We start from the raw sequence: 20,519 nt of genomic DNA on the forward strand, positions 1-20,519 counted from the left end.
ACCACTCCGGGTCATGATTCTGGCTCAATCTAACTCTCCCAGTGGCCTGGGAGCACTGTGCACTGGCTCAGTCGCCGTCACGTCCCTTCTATTGTCCAGCACAGGTCAAGCACAAAGCAAGCACTGAATAAATATTTTGTGGATGGAATAATAAATTCTAGAATTCCAAGTTGATATGATCCCAAGTGTTTATGGTTCTAAGAGTCTGAAGGTATGATTTTAAGTTTCCAAGAGTATATTTTATAGCATCCTAATTTCTAAATCAGAGGAGGCTGGCAATCTGTGAGTTCATTCTGGTTCATCCTTTGTGGCACATACAGATATTTTTTTTAGAATTGGGAAATTGCAAAGTAACATCAGAACTAGTAATTTTAGACTCACATTTCCCCATGGCTGGAGCTGATGACCAAAGCAATGCTCTACAGTTGACCACGGCCCCCTGTCTACCCTATTCTCTCATTTATGTCACCTGCTTCCCAGAGGCCCTTGGGTTTGACACTACTCCTCAACATCTTATAATTATAAAGTTCCAAGAATCTTAGTATCAAAGATCCCACAATTGTCAAATGTTGAGTTACTAAAATTCTCAGATTCTGAGGGAACTGCTTCTGATCTTAGGGTTTCTAACCTTAGGTTAAGATTTCATGATTACTACAATCTATAGTTTATAACATTTCATGTTCCCGAGATAACAAAAGTCCCAAGGGTCTAGTGTTTTAAAGGCTTAATAAGGCTTATGACTGGGAATCCCTGGGTGGCTCAGCAGTTTACCGCCTGTCTTTTGCCCAGGGTGTGATCCCGGAGTCCCGGGATCGAGTTCCATATCTGGCTCCCTGCAAGGAGCCTGCTTCTCCCTCTGCCTGTGTCTCTGCCTCTCTCTGTCTCTCTGTGTGTGTGTGTGTGTCTCATGAATAAATAAATAAAATCTTTTTTAAAAAAAGCTTATGAGGGGGATCCCTGGGTGGCGCAGCAGCTTGGCGCCTGCCTTTGGCCCAGGGCGCGATCCTGGAGACCCGGGATCTAATCCCACGTCGGGCTCCCGGCATGGAGCCTGCTTCTCCCTCTGCCTATGTCTCTGCCTCTCTCTCTCTCTCTCTCTCTCTCTCTCTCTCTCTGTGACTATCATAAATAAATAAAGATTTTTTAAAAAGGCTTATGATTATGAAGTTACATGTCTCTGAAGGTTCTTAGGGTCTTTGCTCGTAGTTTTATTTTTTGCTTTTCTTTTTTTTAAAGATTTATGTATTGATTTGAGAGAGAGAGAGAAATAGAGAGTGAGAGCATGAGCAGAGGGGTAGGGAGGAGCAGAGGGAGAGACTCTCAAGCAGATTCCATGCCAAACAGGAAGCCTGACTTGAGACTTGATCCCATGACCCTGAGATCCCATGAGCCAAAACCAACACTTGGATGCTTAAGTGACTGGGGCAAGCAGGTGCCCTTTTGCTCATAGTTTCTTTCTTTTTTTTTTAAGATTTTATTTATTTATTCATGAGAGACAGAGAAAGAGAGAGAGATAGAAAGGCAGAGACACAGGCAGAGGGAGAAGCAGGCTCCACGCAGGGAGCCCAATGCAGGACTCGATCCAGGGTCTCCAGGATCACGCCCTGGGTCAAAGGCAGGCGCCCAACCGCTGAGCCACCCAGGGATCCCCCTTGCTCATAGTTTCAATGCTGATAATTAAATACTTCTGAGGTTCTAAATCCTTCTGGATATGAAGTCCTCAACTTCAATGGTCTACAGTTCCAAAGGTCTAAGGTTCTAAGATTCTATGTCTATACAGTTCTCTAGTCCTGGCTTATATTGCTCTAAAACATCGAAGTAGGGTGAACAACCATCCTGGTTGGTCCCAGACTGAGGGTTTCAGTGCTAAAAACTGGAAGGTGTGGTCATTCTATCTCAAAATTCTCAGGATCTGCATTTCTAATCTTAAATTCCAAAGTTTTAAGATTAGAAAGCCCTAAGGATCTATGTGTATTAGAGTTTAGATTTCTAAGGGTCTAAGATCCTGGCAGTGGATGTCAATGATTAAAATTTCTAAGATTTGTGATTATAAAGTTTTATGCTCTAAGAGTGTCATTTCTAAAGGCCTCAAGTTTGAAGAATCTCTGAATATGACATTCCAAGGTCCAAAAATCCAATATTTGAGCATCTTGAAATTCTAAAGAAGTACGCTTATAAAATCCCACATTTCTGAGACTCTACATTTCTAAGGTTCTAAGGCAGCACTGCCTCATACAGTATCCACAAGCCACATGTGGCTATTTAAATTTAAATGAATGAAAACTAAATACAATGAAAAAGTCAGGCCCTCAAGAAGCACTAGCCACATTTCAAGTGCTTACAGCCTCAAGTACTAGTGGTTAGTGGTTAAGATATTGGACATCCCAGATAGCATTTTCCCATCACCATGGAAAGTTCCACTGGACCGTGCTAGTCTACAGATTCACGTGCAGTGCCTGTGACTCTCTTCCCATCCTCTAGGCCACCAAGATTCTCAAGCACTGACACCCCAGCAGCCTTCTTCTTTCCCTCTCTTCTTCCTCCCACCCCAACCCTCCTCCAGGTACCTGCCAAGGCCTTGATCCGGGAGCACTCAAAGAGCGAGGCGGCTGCTGTGGAGGCTGCTGGCTGCTCCCGCTCCCAGCCCCGATCAGGGCTCTCCCAGCGGGCTGCAGGGTTGTTGTTGTTAGTGGCCGGGAGGCCCTCCATGTTGTCCACTTCCCCTGGTATCTGCGCCATCGGGGTGAGACCTGGGGAGGAGCAGAGGCATGTTAGACTAGAGACACGGCCTGAGCACAGAGGTCCCACTTCTAACAGTGACTGACTGTGAGTCCTGTCCACTCCCTTATCCTCAGTTTTCCCTGTCTTTCAAATGGACATAATACCACTGACAGTAACATTGGCCCTGACCATTTCATAGGGCTGTGCTAAAGCACCCAGCCTAGCACTTGGCACAGAGTAGTGTCTAGTGTACATTGTCCCTGTATTATTGTTAGAATGATGACACTGTTATCAGTAAAACTCTCCAACACAGTAAGAACAAGAATGAACACATATTGAGCACTAGAGGAAGAAAGTCAAGCCCAAAGTTGCAAAGCTAGTGGGTAGCCAGAGTTCAAATGCAGGTACTCTGATCAAATGATTGCATTAAACAGCCTCAGTTCTTCATCCTTATAACCACACCCTTTGCCATATAACTCCTGAATGTTCTTCTACTGTAGGGACGAGAAAAGTGGAAGAGCAACTCCTTGCAGCCTTGACTCTGGGTTTGGCCACATGACTAGCTTTGACCAACAGAATCAGGTGGAATTACTGGTGAATTCTGAACCTGAAACTCAAGAGACTTTGCATGTTTTTGCTTGTGCTTGATTGGGACCGTGAGAAAAATAGTGTCAGCACAGTCCAGGTGTAAGGCTCCAGTCACCAAAGCCAAGGCCAGGTCCAGGAGCCAATAGTCAACACCTCTTCCAACCCCCGCATCCCAACATGTGAATAAGCCCAGCTCAGATCAGCAAAACTGCCCAGCTGAGCCCAGCCTCAGTCACTGACTTTAAACTCGATGATTAAATAAATGCTCAGTGTTTTAAGACACTGAATTTGGGGCTGGTTCCTTATGCAGCATTATTGTGGCAACAGCTAGCTGACATATTGTCTGATCCAGAGCTAGGCTCTAGAACACTGCCGGATTGCAAATATGAAATTTAAGGGGGTGGGCAACACCAGATTCATCTCCTCCTCCCTCCAGGCCCCCTGATTCCAAAACTTAGAAAGGGGGGAATTGAGGGAAGATCAGTGTTCTTCGCAAAGATTCCGACAGTTGATAACCCACCAGATTGTAGGAAAGCAGGGTCCAGTCTTGGTCAGTGTAGTGGAGACTATCCCTTTGGGTGGACACTCCAAAATCCACTGCTATTCTTCTCTCCTTCCATGGAAAGCTATAAGTGAGTGCATGGCTACTTACCACCTGTGTGACCTTGGCCAGTCACCCTCTCTCTAGGCCTCAGTTTGTTCATCTGTAAAATGGTAATGATAACAGTGCCCATTGCCTACAGATGTTTGTAGAGGAAATGAGTTAATAATGCAGGGTACATGGTATCTAGTACATACAAGCCCTTGATATATGATCCTTGCTATTATTATTCATCCTCTGGCCACCTATCTTAGCAAATCAAAGTGCCTATGCTGGAGTCAGACAGAAGTAAGTTCAAGCTCTGCTTTATTCTCGCGGTATTTTTAATCCATCTTTCGCTTGGCTTCTCTGCCTCAGTTTCCCTCCCTGTTAAGAGATGATCACAACTGTTTCCTCAGTGAAGGATACTTAGGGATGGGGAGGCACTTAGCACTTGGTAAGCAGTCAGTCCTGGAAGGGACTGGCCATTACGCGGTTGAATGGAGAAGGAAGGGAGGAGAAGGAGATGGAGGAGGTGGAAAGAGGTGTCCTGCGGCCCCAGCAAAGGCTCGAGGCTGGGGGTGGAAATCGATGCTTTAACCCCTCCAGGGCCGCGCCTTTCTCTCCCTGCAGTCTAGTCACTGCTCCGCAAGGAGGGGGCCCGGGCAGGACAAGGCCTGGGTGGAAGACCCACGCATGGCGCGGAGGCTGACAGGGCTGAGGGGTGGGGGGCTCGTTCTGCCCTGGACCGCTCCCCTCCTCCAGCCCGGGAGACCCTGGGGCTCAGGCCAAGCCCACAGCGCGCGGGGGAGGGATGCTCGGGCAGGTGGGGAGAAGCTGCAGGGAGGGGCCATCCCCCAACGCCGCTCACCTGGGCCCGCGGCCGCCGGTGCCGCCGTCCCCGCTGCTCGCAGCGACGACCGCCCTCCGTGTCGGCGTCCGGGGCCCGGCCCGGCCCGGCCCGGCTCCGTTCGGCCCCGCCGGCCCCGCCGCTCGACCAGATCCGCATGCGCCGCCGCCGCCGCCGCCGCCGCGCCTCCCCCGCTCGCGCGGCCGCCGCGCTCGGCGCGCCCCCGGGACCCCCTCCCGCCCGCGGTCCCCCGCCGCCTCGGCCGCCCGCAGCGCTGGCCCACGCGCGGTGACACTCCGAGCCACGGCGCTCGCGGGGCCGGAGGCAGCGTCACACACGGCCACGCACTCTCCCGGGGTCACACACTCCCACACGGGCACACACACACACACCAGGGTCACATGCAGCGTCGCAAACATCACCCACAGCCACACACTCACGCAGTGTCACCCCCCACAGGGTCACGCAGAGTCAAACAGTCAGACTGACACGCAGTCACACGCTCACATGGGGTCCCACACTGGCACAGTGCCCGACAGCATCACACGTAGTGGCACACTCAAATAGTGCCACCACCACCCACGCCGTGTCACACACAAGCACGCGGATGTCATACACTCTCGCACACTCCCGTGGGGTCACAGAGAGTGTCATATACCCACAGGTCACACGCAGCTTCGCAATCGCACAGGTCACACACTTTTTTACACGCTCAAACTTGTCACATCAGTCACACACTCACATGTCACACGTCCTGTGCTGTCACACTCTCATACGTCATCCAGTCACAAGAGGTCACAAACAGCATCACAACAACAGTTAATACCCACTACCACACACTCAAATAGGGTCACAGTCACACATCCTTACATGACACATGGGTGTCATACACTGTCACTGTCTAACAGTCGCACACTCCCATAAAACACATCTCACACATGTCCCACACCATATCCCCCAGCATCATGAATGCATACAGCATCACAGACTGACACAGTGTCACCCACAGTGGCACCCCAAGGTCACAAAGGAACAGCATCAATGCTTGCCACTCGGGGTGTCACACACCGTCTCCTATTGTATTAACATAGTGCTACACAGAGAATGGCACATGGTGTCATCCACAATCTTGTTCTCCCTCGGGGTTACTCGCACAGTCCCACAGAGGCACAGGGGCACACACGGTTACAGTGTCACACCCTGCCTCACTTTCTACCCTAGTAGCTTCCGGAAAGCCTTGGGGCACAGTGTGAGTCCCCGGTCAGCGTCAGGCCCTAGGAGAGGGGGCGTGAGCTGGGAGAGGTCGGTGAGCGTGGCCCGAGCTTCGGCCCGCCCCCGGCTCGAGCGCAGAGGCGGGGCATCGGGCCCACCCACGCTCCGCCCAGCTGGCCGGATGCGGCCCCGCCTCCCGGGCTGAGCGGCAGGCGGAGGGGGAGGTGCTGGGCGGCCGGCGGAGGCGGGCAGCCTGCTGTCCCGCCCCCCGCGTTCTCCCCGGCTGGAGGCGTGGCCTGCTGGGCCCGCAGGGGGTGGGCGTGGCCTTCGGTGCCCGGCCCGCCCCGTCCCTCCCGCGCGAGAGGGACGGAGAAGGCGGCCCAGCAGCCAGTTGGTTCCCGCGCGTGGTGCAACTCCGTGGCCTCGCACCCCCACGACTCCGCAGAATGGCCGCCAAGAAGATTGCCATCTTCGGTGCCACGGGCAGGACCGGGCTCACCGCCCTGGCGCAGGCGGTGCAAGCAGGCATGAGCTGGGGCGGGCGGGGGATGTCACGGGGTGCACAGGCAGCGCATTAGGAAGGGGCACCCTGGGACCCGGGTGAGGCTGGTTGGGCCATCAGTGCTTTGGTTTGTGACCTAGGGGCAAGGCAGGTGGAACGGGGACAGAAGTGGGGGACGCTGTGAGATCCAATTTTATGTGAGTGCAAGGACTAGGGATTGGCCATGGGAGGCAGGGGGACTCCAGTGACAGGTTTAAATACCGTGCTCTTATGAAACGTTGTTGAAATTGGGGTGGTGGTTAGCGCACCCAGCGAGGGCTTACTAAGCCAGGGAGCGGCTTGCCTCCTAGCACCTACCGCTCTTCACCGGTATTAAATCCTCAGAGCGCTCATGTGCGGTGAGAAGGAGGATCGCCTCACTTGACAGAAGAGGAAACTGAGGCCCAGAAACTGACTTCCCCACTATCAGACAGCTGGAAAGTGGTGGTGTTGGGATTTGAACCCAACCTGTGCTCTTAACTGCCCAAAGTCCACCGGCTCCAGGCCTGGGTGCCAAGGCTGGAAGTTGAGAAGGCTGGGGGAGGAGTTGCTGTGAGCACCTAATGGAAAGAGGACAGCGAGCAGAGACATTGGTGAAGACTTGGGCGCTGGTCTTGGGAAAGTGGATGAGAGCTGGAAATTCTCGGTTGTCTCAGGAGAGGGGATAAACATCCCGCAGCCTCCCCTCCTGCCTCCGCCATTCAGACTTCACCAACCCTTCTTGAGGCCTGTGACTTCCAGATATAGGGCCCCACCCTTGCTAGCCTCAGAGACTCTGAAGATTTCGACTATCTGGGTGCCCCAACAGGGTGGAGGGTACCAGGATCCCACTCTCTGTAGTCTTGTAGCCCAGCCCACCCTCTTCGAACTTGCCTAACAGTTCCTCATCCCGCCCACTACTCTCCCCTTCTCCAAGAAGACCTAGTAAGGATCTTGATTTGTTGGGGGAGGGGGTGGGAGGAGAAAGAAATTTGTGGATAAGCATTTCTGGAGGAGGAAGTAAGAGGGAGAAGTTGAGAGATGCTGAGTCACCCTGAGGATGTGGATTCCCATGTTACTACCTTAACCTTAATCCTGAATTCCACTGAATTGCACTTGTCCACCCTGCTGGTCACCAGTGGGACTGCACCCCAAGGAATTGAGTGTTGAGGCCTCCGGGAGGCCCTTACCTTCTCCCGGTGGCTCTGACAAGTCTCTTAAGATCCACAGTGAACCTCTGAGCTTCCCTGTCCCCATCAGAAAAAGGAAACTCTAGCTTCATTGAGCTAGAGTTTTATTTACCTCAGTGATTCTGTAGGCTGGTACCAGCCTGCCCGCATTCAAATCCCAGCTCTACCACTTACCATTTACTACGTTGTCAAATCTCTTGTCATTTGTGTGCCTAGATAGCTGGAAAGTGGAGCTAAAACTAGTAGTACTTCCTGAGGGGTGCTAGCGATGATTAAGTGAGATAATATATGGGAAATTCATGGAACCGTGTCCAGTACATAGTCGGTGCCCAATAAGCCTTCTTTTGACTAAGTGAACTCATAGCCATGGCTTAGTTGCCTAAAATTGCCCCAATTTCTCCATCTTCAAAATAGGCATGTAATAATACCTTTTAGGCTTATTGCGATTTGGGGCTTTTCAAACTGTGGGTCATAGTGAGTTCTGAGATATACTTAATTGGTCATAAAAGTGTCAGAGTGTATTGCATGTTGAATATTGGTTTTATGAAACTTCTTTCAATTCTATATGCATGGATTTGTATGTACTAGGGTAGGCTTTGAAATCCATTTTGTACCGTGGGTTGAGATAAAAAAAAGCTTTTAAGGGGCATGATCTCTGCAACTTACTCTCAAATAGTTAAGAATAGGGATCCCTGGGTGGCGCAGCGGTTTAGCGCCTGCCTTTGGCCCAGGGCGCGATCCTGGAGACCCGGGATCGAATCCCACGTCGGGCTCCCGGTGCATGGAGCCTGCTTCTCCCTCTGCCTGTGTCTCTGCCTCTCTCTATCTCTCTGTGTGACTATCATAAATAAATAAAATTTAAAAAAAAAAAACAACAAATAGTTAAGAATAAACATATATATATATATATATACACACACACATACATACATATATATGTAACATATGTTTGTGTATAAATGTATTTATATACACATATATACAATTATGTATGTTATATATTATACACACACAAAGATAAAGCAAAAGCAAGCATGAGAATTGAGGTCTTACAACTTTCCTATATATGTGAATTTATTTCAAAATGAAAAATTGACAGAAAAATATAAAGTAAGGGATTTTTGGAAGTACCTTAAAGACATTCTTTTTTCTAAAGGTTAAAATCTGTGAATTCTAAACCACTATTGTTTGGGATGGTAGCCACTAGGTACATGCACATCTGGTTATTGAATTTTACATTTAAATGTGGATTGTGTTAAAAAAAATCTTGGAAAAAAAATACCATTCATCTGTAGAAAGAGCTTAGCACAGCACTTGGCATATAAGTTTCTCAATAAATGTCACTAATCAGCAAAAATAGAACACTAATGGGCACCCTTTTACAGAGCCTGTGTCAAAGCTCTTACTCTCTAGGAGAACATTTTTCTCCCCCAGAATACCCACAACTTACTAGGGCCCACTTTAACCATTGGTAGTTAACCGATGCCCACACTGGCATCCTGGAAGCCCCCACCGTTCCCTGATGTGTGAGTACAACACAGGCTTTGTGTCATTCCCTTATGAAAGTTGGTCACACAGGATGGGGGCACTGGGCATTATTTACTTATGCATGAGAGACACAGAGAGAGAGAGAGAGGCAGAGACACAGGCAGAGGGAGAAGCAGGCTCCATGCAGGGAGCCCGATGCAAGACACGATCCCGGGACCCCAGGATCACGCCCTGAGCTGAAGGCAGATGCCCAACCGCTGAGCCACCCAGGCATCCCTTATCCATGCAGCTGATGGACATTGGATTGTTTCTATTTGGGGCCATTATGAATAATAATGCCCCTATGGACTTAAATGTACAAGTTCTGTGTGAATGTATGTTTTCATTTCTTTTGAGCATATACCTAGGAGTGGAAAGGCTGAGTCATATGGTAACTCTATGTTTATCCCTTTGAGGAACTACCAGACGGTTTTCCAAAGCAGCTGCATCATTCAATATACCCATCAGTAGTGTATGAGGGTTTCAATTTCTCCACATGTGCACCAACATTTATTGTCTGTCTATTCTAGTGGGTTTGAACTTGTATCTTGCTATGGTTTTTTTTTTATTATTTAATTTATTTATTCATGAGAGACACACAGAGAGAGGCAAACATAGGTGGAAGGAGAAGCAGGCTCCCTGTGGGGAGCCTGATGCAGGACTCAATCCAGGACCCTGGGGTCAGGACCTGATTCAAAGGCAGACACTCAACCACTGAGCCACCCAGGTGTCCCAGACTCACTGAATATTAAATGGCTTCTTGGAAAGCCCCGAGAACAATCCTAGGTATACAGGAAGCGCTCAACTAATGTTGCCATTGGGTAGAGCTGGTGGGTTTCTGGCTGTGGGGGTGGGGCTGGGTCCCCCCATGTGTATGGGTGTGTATGTGTAGCAGGCAAGGCTTGTGAGTGAACATGTGTCTCTGGCAGAAAAGGCTGGGTTCCACTCCCACCACACCAGAGCATGTTCTTCCCAAGCTTGGGGCCTCAGCTTCCCTAATCTGTTGTGGACGATCATGACATGGGTACAATTTGTCTGGACACCGTGACCCCTTGGCCAATTCAGCGGCTGGCTCTGGAGTGTGGAAAGGAGGGATCCCAGGTCCACTGAGCCACCCAGGTGTCCCTCTCATTGTGGTTTCGGTTTATATTTCCCTAATGACCAATGATGTTGAGTATCTTTCTGAGTATTCATTGGCCATTTGTGTATCCCCTTTGAAGAAGTCTATTCAGTTATTTTGCCCAATTTTTAATTGGGTTAGTCATCTTTTTATTACTTGTTGTAGTTCTTTGTATAGTCTAAATACAAGTCCCTTACCAGATATATGACTTGCAAAAGTTTCCTCCCATTCTGTGGATTATCCTTTCACTTTCTCGATGGTGTCCTTGAAGCACACAAGTTCTTAATTTTGATGATATCAGTGTGTCTGTGTTTTCTTTTGTTGCTTGTGTTTTTCATGTCATAGCCAGGAAACTGTTGTCTAATTCAAGCTCACAAAGATTTATACTTACGTTTTTTCTAAGATTTTTAAAATAGTTTTAGCTCTCGCATTTAGGTCTTTGATCGTTTTGAGTTTATTTTCATATTTGGTGTGAGGTAGGGATCTGACCTCATTCTTTTTACAAATGCGTATCCATGGGATCCCTGGGTGGCGCAGCGGTTTGGCGCCTGCCTTTGGCCCAGGGCGCGATCCTGGAGACCCGGGATCGAATCCCATGTCAGGCTCCCGGTGCATGGAGCCTGCTTCTCCCTCTGCCTGTGTCTCTGCCTCTCTCTCTCTCTCTCTCTCTGTGACTATCATAAATAAATTAAAAAAAAAAAATTACAAATGCGTATCCAGTTGTCCCAGCACCATTTGTTGAAAAGACTATTTTTCCCCCATAGAATTGTCCTGGCACCCTTTCCAAAAGTCAACTGACTGCCTTAAACACTTAGATACATTATTTAAACCTACATTAACCTTGTAAGGTAGACTACTACTAGTGTCACTTTATAAATGAAGGTCGTAAGGCCAAGAGAGGCTAAGTGACTTGCCCATTGTCATACAGCTAGTTAGTGGTGGGGCTGTAACTCAAACCCAGGGTTACTTTGAGCATTAAATGAGTTAATATATGTAAAGTGTGTAAACATGATCCTTATTATCATCATCATTGTTCCAGAGTGTTCACATAACCCATCATTTGTTTTTTAATATTGCCTTTTGTTTATTTCTCTTACAAGTTCAGCAGTAGCTGGATTTGAAGGGAGATAGAGTCAATGAGATGAATTTAAAAAAATAATTTAGAAAAAAGCTCATCAGTATCTCAAGGTTGGGAGCTGAAGGCGATACCAGAAACAGGTTTAATATTACTCTTTATTTTAATAATAGTCATGTGAAGGAGCTCTGGGTGCTGCCTTAGACAGTGGTGGCTTCTTTCGCAGCCTTTCTATCTGCTGGCATATGCTATTTCTGTTTTGCCAGGCACTTCCTGGAAGAATAATGCCTTCCCCACCCCCACCCTGGTTGTGATACGGGATTCTGGTAGGCCTTGGCTACCTGGGTGAACTGCTCCAGCTACTTGGCACAGTCCTGTCCGCAGTTCTCACATTCCCTCTGTTGACAGGCCTTCAACCTTTTCTGAATAAGTTGACAATTTTTTAAAAATATTTTATTTATTTATTCATGATAGACAGAGAGAGAGAGAGAGGCAGAGGCACAGGCAGAAGGAGAAGCAGGCCCCATGCCAGGAGCCCGACGCAAGACTCGATCCTGGGACTCCAGGATCACACCCTGGGCCAAAGGCAGGCGCTAAACCGCTGAGCCACCCAGGGATCCCCAGTTGACAATTTTCTTGATCAACTTCATAGTCTCTTCTCCATTGCATTTCTGCTTCTAACATGTGCGGAACATCCAATTCCTGGCATCCTGTGATGTGTCGCATCCTGGTGGAACTCCTGGTCGTAGTAGTAATACCTGTTCTTTGCATGCTACTGCTGTATAAACTCTCACTAGGGTTCTGGGCGGTTCGGAAGGAGGTCAAAGGCCTTCATCAAATATGGGGAGTGAAGGCCTGCGGTGAGGCACCAGCATGTGGCATTGGGGCTTGGGGTACATGCATACATGTCCTTGTCCAAGCTGTCCGGCATGGCGTTGGTATGGGGGCTCCACTCTCCAACCTGGGACCCTAGCCCATCATTTTTTTTTTTTAAGATTTCATGTATTTATTCATGAGAGACACACAGAGAGAGCAGAGACATAGGCAGAGGGAGAAGCAGGCTCCCTGCAGGGAACCCAATGCAGGGCTTGACCCCAAGGACCCCAGGATCACGAACTGAGCCAAAGGCAGATGCTCAACCACTGAGCCACCCAGGTGCCCCCCCTTATTTGTTTTTGAAATACATGATGACAGAAGTGAAACACTTTTGTTTTTCCTTCTCTCATTTTCTGAATAATGAATCAATCAATTCTCTGATAGCTGTCTGTGATGTCCCATGAGGTTTCTCTGTTAGTTTATCATGAACTCACAGATTTTAAAGTATTTCATGTGTTTTGATTCTTTCTCATCAATATTCTTTTGGACAAATCATATTGTCCCTGATTTTTCCAATGAGAACCCCTTCAAGTGGCTCCTGTGTCCTTTCAGTATGGCCGCATCATTCGTTAAGCGCGGCCTTAGCAGTTGACAGTACAAGATATTCCAGGCTTGGAGCACTGGAATATATATATATATATATATATTTCCAGGCTCATCTTGTCCTTTCCCTGTCGCAGGCCAGCAATCAGCCCTTTCTCAAAGGAGCTCTGGTTCACTTACCACAAGGATGATATGTAGAGGCTGTCTTAGTGAGCTTGGGCTGCTATGACAAAATAGCATAGACTGGTGGCTTAAACAATAGACATTTGTTTCTCATTGTTCTGGAGACTGAGAAGTCCAAGATAAGGTATCAATCTTAAAAAAAAAAAAAAAAAAAAGAGTCAGATGCTTAACTGACCAGGCCACTCAGATGCTCTTCTTCCTCTTCTTGTAAAAGACACTAACCCCTTCATGGGGCCCCACCTTCATGACCTCATCAAAACCTAATTACCTCCCAAAGGCCCCATCTCCCAATACCCTCACATTGGAAGTTAGGGCTTTAGTACATGAATTTGGTGGGGTTAAGGAGGCATAAACCTTTAGTCCATAACGGAGACAATTAATCTTTTTTTTTCTTTTTTTAAGAATTATTTATTCAGGGACACCTGGGTGGCTCAGTGGTTGAGAATCTACCTTTGGTTCAGGGCATGATCCCAGGGTCCTGGGATCGAGTCCCACATCGGGCTCCCTCGGTGGAGCCTGCTTCTCCCTCTGCCTGTGCCTCCGCCTCTCTCTGTCTCTCATGAATAAATAAATAAAATCTTAAAGAAAAAAATTATTTATTTACTTGACAGAGAGAGAGAGAGGAGAAGAAGAAATAGGCAGAGCTGAAGGCAGAGTGAGAGGGAGAAGCAGACTCCCCACTGAGCAGAGAACCAAATGCCGGGCTCTATCCCAGGACCTTGAGATCATGACCTGAGCCATAGGCAGATACTTAACCACTTGAGCCACCCATGTGTCCCCTAATAATTTTTTTACATCATCATTTCCATACACTCAAACATTAACATATTTTGCCATTGTTTAGAACAAAGGAAGAAACATGTTGGTTGTAAACCTTAAAATGGGTGTGTATGTGTGGGACACAGAGTTACTCAAAATTCTTTGGGGAGAAGATGTTCAAAAGAAGATGTTCAAAATCCTTAATGACCACTTTAACCCGGCCCAACCCTTCAGAAGTAGGCCTGGGGTCCAGTCCCAGCATTGGGCAACCTTTGGGCAACTCACATCTTCTACTGTACCTCCAGGTTTCCTCCAGGACCATGGATGGGGGGCATAGATCAGTGTGATGCCAGGCTTTAACCGTTTACTTGCTGGAGAGTGGAGAAGTCTGGGGCATGCTGGCGCGGGGGTCCTTAGTGGCAGGGTATTTATGACCCAGCATGAAGGGTATTGCCACATCACCGGGGACCTGGGGGATGGATTTGAGGGTTTGTGGCACCCTCCCGGACCCAGCCCCTGGAGCCTGGAGGTGCCAGCCCACAAGCCCACTGACCTGCCTCCCTGCCTTCTTTGCCCACAGGTTACGAGGTGACAGTGCTGGTGCGGGACGCCTCCAGGCTGCCCCCAGAGGGGCCCCAGCCGGCCCACGTGGTAGTGGGTGACGTTCTGAATGCGGCTGATGTAGACAAGACTGTGGCCGGACAGGATGCTGTCATCGTGCTGCTGGGCACCCGCAATGACCTCAGTACTGGGCCCCCTCTCTGCCCACGGCCCACCCCCGTGCCTCGGCCCCCAGCACCACCCCCACCCCCGGCCCCGCCCCTGCCACCCCTGCCACCACTGCCACCTGCTAGTGACAGCCACTCTCTATCCCCTCTAAGGTCCTACTACAGTTATGTCCGAGGGCACCCGGAACATTGTGATGGCCATGAAGGCCCATGGCGTGGACAAGGTCGTGGCCTGCACCTCGGGTGGGTGGCGGGTCATAGGGATGGGACTGAAGGGGGGGTAGGCAGTGGACAGGCAGCCAAAGGGCTTCTGCCAAGTGGCATCAGAGCCATCCCAAGTTGAGGATTTATTGAGCACTAACATGAACCTTCCCAGGTGATGCCAGGACACAGTGGTGACCAGTACAGCCCTGCGCCCTGCATTCAGGGGTCTCATAGATGGGACGGAAGTAGTGAACACGCCCATCATTTCACATGTCAGGCCAGAATAGTCAGGGCCAAGATGCAGGGGCACAGGCAGAGGGATCAGGGTCCTAATCGGAGAAGCCCAGCAGTGGCACCGGACCTAGCCTGAGGGGGAAGGGAGAGCCTCCTAGAGGAAATGACAGAGCCGGGCATACACAGCCAGGTCTCTACCCTCACAGAGCTCCCCATTTACGAGGAGATGGGCATTAAACAACTGGCTGCCTCGAATAACCCAAGATGGGGTACAGGGTTCATACAGGAACAGTTAAGGCTAACAGCATTTATTAGCACTTACGATGTGCTAGGTGCCATCTGAGTGCCTAGGGATGAATGCCACTGAATCCTCACAAAATTCTGAGTGTTTATGCTCCTAGTGGCACATGGCAGGTGCTCAGTTAATAGTAGCTGTTCTTTTTTTTTTTTTTTTAAGATTTTTATCTATTTATTAATGAGAGACACATACAGAGAGAGGCGAGACATAGGAAGAGGGAGAAGCAGACTCCTCAAGGGGAGCCCAGGACCACACCCTGGGCTGAAGGCAGATGCTCAACCACTGAGCCATCCAGGCGTCCCAATAGTAGCTGTTCTTATGCCTCCCTTGGATGGAAGGCCATGGAGGTGCAAGGAGGCCCACCAGCTGACCTGAGTTCACACAGCTTGTGGCTGGCACAGCAGGCTGTGAAACCAGGCTGTCTTGTCTCTATGGTCTCCACGCCTTGCCCCTGTGTCTCATCCTCCCCAGGAAGGGAAGCAACCTGAGGGAGGGCAGAGGGATCAGCAGTTGTGAAGACTCGGAGGTGGGAGTGAGGCTGGGGCAGCGTGCGAAGGGGAGAATGTTGGGTGCTGAGGTCAGGACGCTGATGGCACCAGATCTTGTGGGGCCTTAGAGGCTCTGGTGGGGACTCTGCTTTCACCCTGAGTGAGACACAGCCACAGACACAGCTCTGACCCTCTGGATGTGCACAGGCTCCATCTCGCTGCATGTGGGGAGCAGACTGTGGGGGTAGAGGCAGGCAGTCCAGGGAGGAGGCTGCTGTCACCATCCTGATAGAAGGTAACCAGACAGGAGCAGGTGGGGAGAGAAGGGGTGAGCCCTTCTATGGCCATCAGACAGGAGGCTGGGACAGGCTGGGAGGCCTATCCATTGGAAGGCAATGGATAGCCCATATAGGGTTTTGTCCTGGCATAAGCCCAGCAGGGTGTGTTGCCTGGCCATCTGTCCTCAAGCATTGGCTCACTGTGCCCTGTGTCCCCCCCAGCCTTCCTTCTGTGGGACCCGTCCAAGGTGCCCCCACAACTTCAGGCTGTGACCGATGACCACATCCGGATGCACAAGGTGCTGCAGGAATCGGGCCTGAAGTATGTGGCTGTGATGCCACCACACATAGGTGAGTGGGACTGGGACTTGCAGCAGGGTCACCAATAGCCAGCCCCCTCCTGTGTGCTGGGGAGACCTGCCAGGCCTATCCTGGCCAGTGTAAAATCGCAGATGTTCGTCTTACACTTTCTATCCTCTTTCCTGCTTGATCTTTATCCCCTTTCTAACACCCTTTCAGCTCTCTCTGTTGAGCCAACCACCCCAAATTGAGAAATGTAAAACCACAACCCATTATTATTATTATTATTATTATTATTATTATTATTATTATTATTAAGTTAGTGGAGCTAGCCCATATTCAAGGGAAGGGGACTCACCTTTCACCACATGGAGCATATCATTCTCTATTTTATTTAGTGGGTGTTTTATCACTAGAATGTCAACTCTTTGAAGGCATGGATTTTGTCTTGTTTTTGATCACAACTATGTTTCCCAGTGCCCAGAACAGGGCTTAGCATAGAGTAGATGCTCAGTAAATATTTGTTGGATGAACGAATCCAGGGAGACCATGCTTCACAGTGGCATCGTGGAGAGAAGCAGTAAACTACACCTACACCCTCTTCTCTCCCAGGTCTGGAATCCATCTGGAGAGAGACACAGAGTCAGACGCAAGGAGACGTTCATTTGTTCATTCATTCATTCAACAATGTCTCTTGAATAGGGAGTGCGTGCTCTTACAGGCACTGGTGACACAGTGTATTCTCATGAGGCTCACATTTCTGCCAGGGAGACAAGGAAGCTAGATGTTCTTTCTGTTAGGTCTGCTGCGGGGAATGGAGAAACTATAAAGCACAGAGAAGGGAGTAATGGGGAGCCATTTATGGAGCACAGATTCCCTAAAGAGATGGTCTCACACACTGAGGGACGAGGCAGATGAGGGTGAACTGCGATAAGGGAACAGCAGCGTGGAAGCCCAAAGGCCCAAAGGCCAGACATTTGTATCTCCTTCACATTTGTCTGCTCACTGCAAGAGCAGTTCTTTTTTTTTTTTTTTTTTTTAAGATTTTGTTTATTTATTTGAAAGGAGAGACAGACAAAGAATACCAGTGGGGTAGGGGGAGGAACAGAGAGGGAGAAGCAGACTTCCCACTGAGCAGGGAGCCCGACACTGGGGCTCTATCCCAGGACCCCGAGATCATGACCTGAAGTGAAGGCAGATGTCAAACCCACTGAGCCACTCAGGTGCCCCTGCTTTGCCCTCTGCCTCCTGGGGCCCCTGACCTGACAGGAAGAGGCATATACCTTCTAGAGGGTCAAAGAAGGTTCAGTTCATGGCCCTATTGGGACTAGAATCCTCAGCTTTGAATCGACAGCAGTGAGGCCCCGTGGTGGAGAAGCTGGGTGGGAATCCCAGCCCTAGCATCATGTGGACTTCAGGCCTGTGGCCTCTGAGCTTTGTTTTTCTTATCTCTGAACAGATAAGTGATATTATTTCTTGACCTCCTGGGTTTGAAGTGAAGCCCAGATACATCATGCCTAAAAATTATTTAACATAGAGTACCTTTCTTTAGTTTTTTTTTCCTTTTTTTTTTTTTTTTAAGATTTTATTTAATTACTCATGAGAGACAGAGAGAGGCAGAGACATAGGCAGAGGGAGGAGAAGCAGGCTCCATGCAAGGAGCCCGATGCAGGACTCGATCCAGGGACTCCAAGATCAAGCCCTGAGCTGAAGGCAGATGCTCAACCACTGAGCCACTCAGGCATCCCAGTTTTTCTTTTTCTTTTCTTTTCTTTTCTTTTTTTTTTTTTTTTGGTAGTATGTGTGTAAAAACTGAGATCTTCAGGAAATTTGAAGAAATTAAAGGTTTATGAATATCCATAAATCCTTCATCTAGAATCAATTAACATTTTGCCCTGTTTGCTTTATCATTTATGCATGCATCCAATGTTTATATGTGAATACATGTGTAGTATATATATTTTTATAGTGTGTGTATATTTATTTATTTATTTCAACGTCCCCTCCCCGCAAAATCATGATCTGACCAAGGATCATGTGTTTAGTTGCCATGTCACCTTGAATCTAGAACAATCTTCCATCTCATTTTTAAAAAATATGTCTCATGGGGCGCCTGGGTGGCTCAGTTAAGTGTCTGCTTTCAGCTCCAGTCATGGTCTTGGGGTCCTGGGACTGAGCCCCACCTAGGGCTCCCTGCTCAGCAGGAAGTCTGCTTCTCCCTCTCCCTCTGCTGCTCCCCTTGCTTGTGCTCTCTGTCAAATAAATAAATAAAATCTTTTTTAAAATAATAAAATAGGGACACCCGCACCAGTACGCTCCAAACGATTCTAAGTTAAGTTGGTCACAGTCAGAGATTTTTAATTATCATAATGAAGCCAACAGATGCCCTCCTACTGGCCAACTTATGCCTCCAGACGGAAGGACCTAGAGAAAATCTAGCCTTTGCTACTGGGAAGTCACCCTTTGCAATTTGCAACCCTGGGAAGTGACTCTTCCAGATTCAGTTTGCCCATCTGTAAAATTGAATTAATAATAGTTCCTAGCCTATTCCCTGCTTTCTCTCCCTGTAACATACTGTCTATTTCACTCTCTTTATTTGTTGCCTTTTCCCAGCTAATGTCTGCATGCAAAGGGCAGGGATTCTTATTCATTTGGTTCCTTGCTGGGTGCCCAGCCCCTGACACATAACAGCTGTCAATAAGGATTTGTCAAATGGATCAAATAAGGGGTATAGACTGGCGTCCTGCACATGGGAAGAGTTTGATACATCATGGACTTTTTTTTTTTTTTTAAGATTGATTTTATTCATGAGAGAGACAGAGAGAGAGGCACAGACACAGATAGAGGGAGAAGCAGGCTCCTCACGGGGAGCCCGATGGGGGACTTGATCCCAGTTCCCAGGATCACGCCTTGAGCCGAAGGCTCAACCCCTAAGCCACTCAGGTGTCCCACATTGTGGACTCTTATGCCCTCTGGGCTGGGCACATTGTAAGCACCCTGGAGCGACCACGTGTTGTGGGAAGGGGAAAGGACCTCAGCTTCACCCAGTGTCTTTACACTTTCAGGAGACCAGCCACTGACAGGGGCCTACACAGTAACCCTGGATGGACGCGGGCCCTCCAGGGTCATCTCCAAACATGACCTGGGCCACTTCATGCTGAGCTGCCTCACCACCGATAAGTACAACGGGCACTGCACCTACCCCTCCCACCAGTACGACTAGGGGCTCTGACCCTGTCCAGGAGGACAGCATTCTGGCGAACGGAGAACAGAGGAAAGAAGCAATAAATCTTGAGTCAAGAGCTTCAAATGATTCTAGAAGCCCCAACTCTGTGACTCTTTCCTCTGTCCAGTTTTGTCTGGGTGATTCAGTGTTTCTATCTGCCTCTGTGTAAGATTTTCACTCATTTCCTCGTCTGGCCCTGTGCTAGAGACCAAGGGAGGACCCAGGGGGCAATCTTACCTTCACAGATCTCACGGTCCTGCGAGGAAGACACCCCAGCCCACGACAGTCACAACCCAGAGTGGCCACAGCTCCGAAGGAGGAAGCCCAGAGGGCTGAGGGAGCTACCTGACCCAGCTTGAGGAGCCAACAAGTTAATAATACTTTGCTCCAAGGGGAGGAGTGGTCATCCCCAAGAGGCTGTTACATGGAAGCTAACCTGTGCAGAATCATTGTAAAAAGCCTGAGCTTTATTCTGAGGTTCTGTGCAAGGAGTGGAGCAGGAGAGAGGTGGGGTGAGGGACACAGCCAGGTTTGTGTTTTATAAAGCTGCCCTTGGCTGCCGTGTGAATGTGGATCAGAGGCGTGCAAGAGTAAGGGCTGGAGCCCCAGGGTACCAAGACGGAGCCCTTGAGTGGGGCCCGAGGGTGGGCATGAGCAGAATGGACAGTCCACGATGGAGAGGAGAGAGACACCCAGAAAGAAGCATAGAGCCGGAACCTGGAGACAGGGTTAGAGTGGGGCCATGGTGAGAAGGGGAGCCCTGGAAGAGGGGCAGGTTTGGGAGGGGGAGGGGAAAGAATGATCCCTTCCTCATCCTGTCCTTTTTTGGAATCTACTGTCCCCTGCCCATGTTCCCCAGAGACACCTTTCCCTGGTCTGAGTGAGCCAGTCCTCTCTCCCTATTTCCAGCTTCCCCCACCTACCCACCCAACATCTTTTCCCTTCTCCTCAAAAAAATAGTAATTCCATTCCAATCCTATATTGCTTCTGCAAGCAGCAGGATGACTGGTTGACAAATT

General features: G+C 49.1%; 2 protein-coding genes across 3 annotated transcripts in view; one reads left to right on the forward strand and one right to left on the reverse strand.

Annotated features, from left to right (window-relative positions):
• SPTBN4 (spectrin beta, non-erythrocytic 4) overlaps positions 1–4,890 on the reverse strand; it is a 77,149-nt gene extending 72,259 nt beyond the window's left edge. Inside the window, exons 1-2 of one of the 2 annotated variants that reach the window (XM_041746414.1) lie at positions 4,761–4,890; positions 2,568–2,750 (exon numbers count right to left, since the gene is read on the reverse strand). In XM_041746414.1, coding sequence (XP_041602348.1) covers positions 2,568–2,739 — 172 coding nt within the window. In that variant the 5' untranslated portion in view covers positions 2,740–2,750; positions 4,761–4,890. Of the gene's footprint in view, positions 1–2,567; positions 2,751–3,829; positions 3,912–4,760 lie in introns of those variants that run through there. The other variant, XM_041746415.1, reaches the window with a different exon arrangement.
• A 1,409-nt stretch (positions 4,891–6,299) lies between these two features.
• Positions 6,300–19,587, forward strand: BLVRB (biliverdin reductase B). Its single transcript, XM_041746422.1, has 5 exons — positions 6,300–6,476; positions 14,325–14,489; positions 14,626–14,715; positions 16,197–16,325; positions 19,340–19,587. Exons 1-5 carry the CDS (start codon positions 6,398–6,400, stop codon positions 19,495–19,497), a joined length of 621 nt encoding a protein of 206 aa, XP_041602356.1. The 5' UTR covers positions 6,300–6,397; the 3' UTR covers positions 19,498–19,587.
• Positions 19,588–20,519: the final 932 nt, after the last annotated feature.

Source organism: Vulpes lagopus, chromosome 2 (genome assembly GCF_018345385.1).
Source record: "Vulpes lagopus strain Blue_001 chromosome 2, ASM1834538v1, whole genome shotgun sequence".
Classification (NCBI taxonomy): domain Eukaryota; kingdom Metazoa; phylum Chordata; class Mammalia; order Carnivora; family Canidae; genus Vulpes; species Vulpes lagopus.

Excerpts from the sequence above, each read along its gene's own strand:
- BLVRB (XM_041746422.1), top strand. The coding sequence starts at position 6,398 with ATGGCCGCCAAGAAGATTGCCATCTTCGGTGCCACGGGCAGGACCGGG. Across the intron at positions 6,477-14,324 it reads GGCGCAGGCGGTGCAAGCAG|GTTACGAGGTGACAGTGCTG; the intron begins GCATGAGCTGGG and ends CTTTGCCCACAG. Across the intron at positions 16,326-19,339 it reads TGTGATGCCACCACACATAG|GAGACCAGCCACTGACAGGG; the intron begins GTGAGTGGGACT and ends TTACACTTTCAG.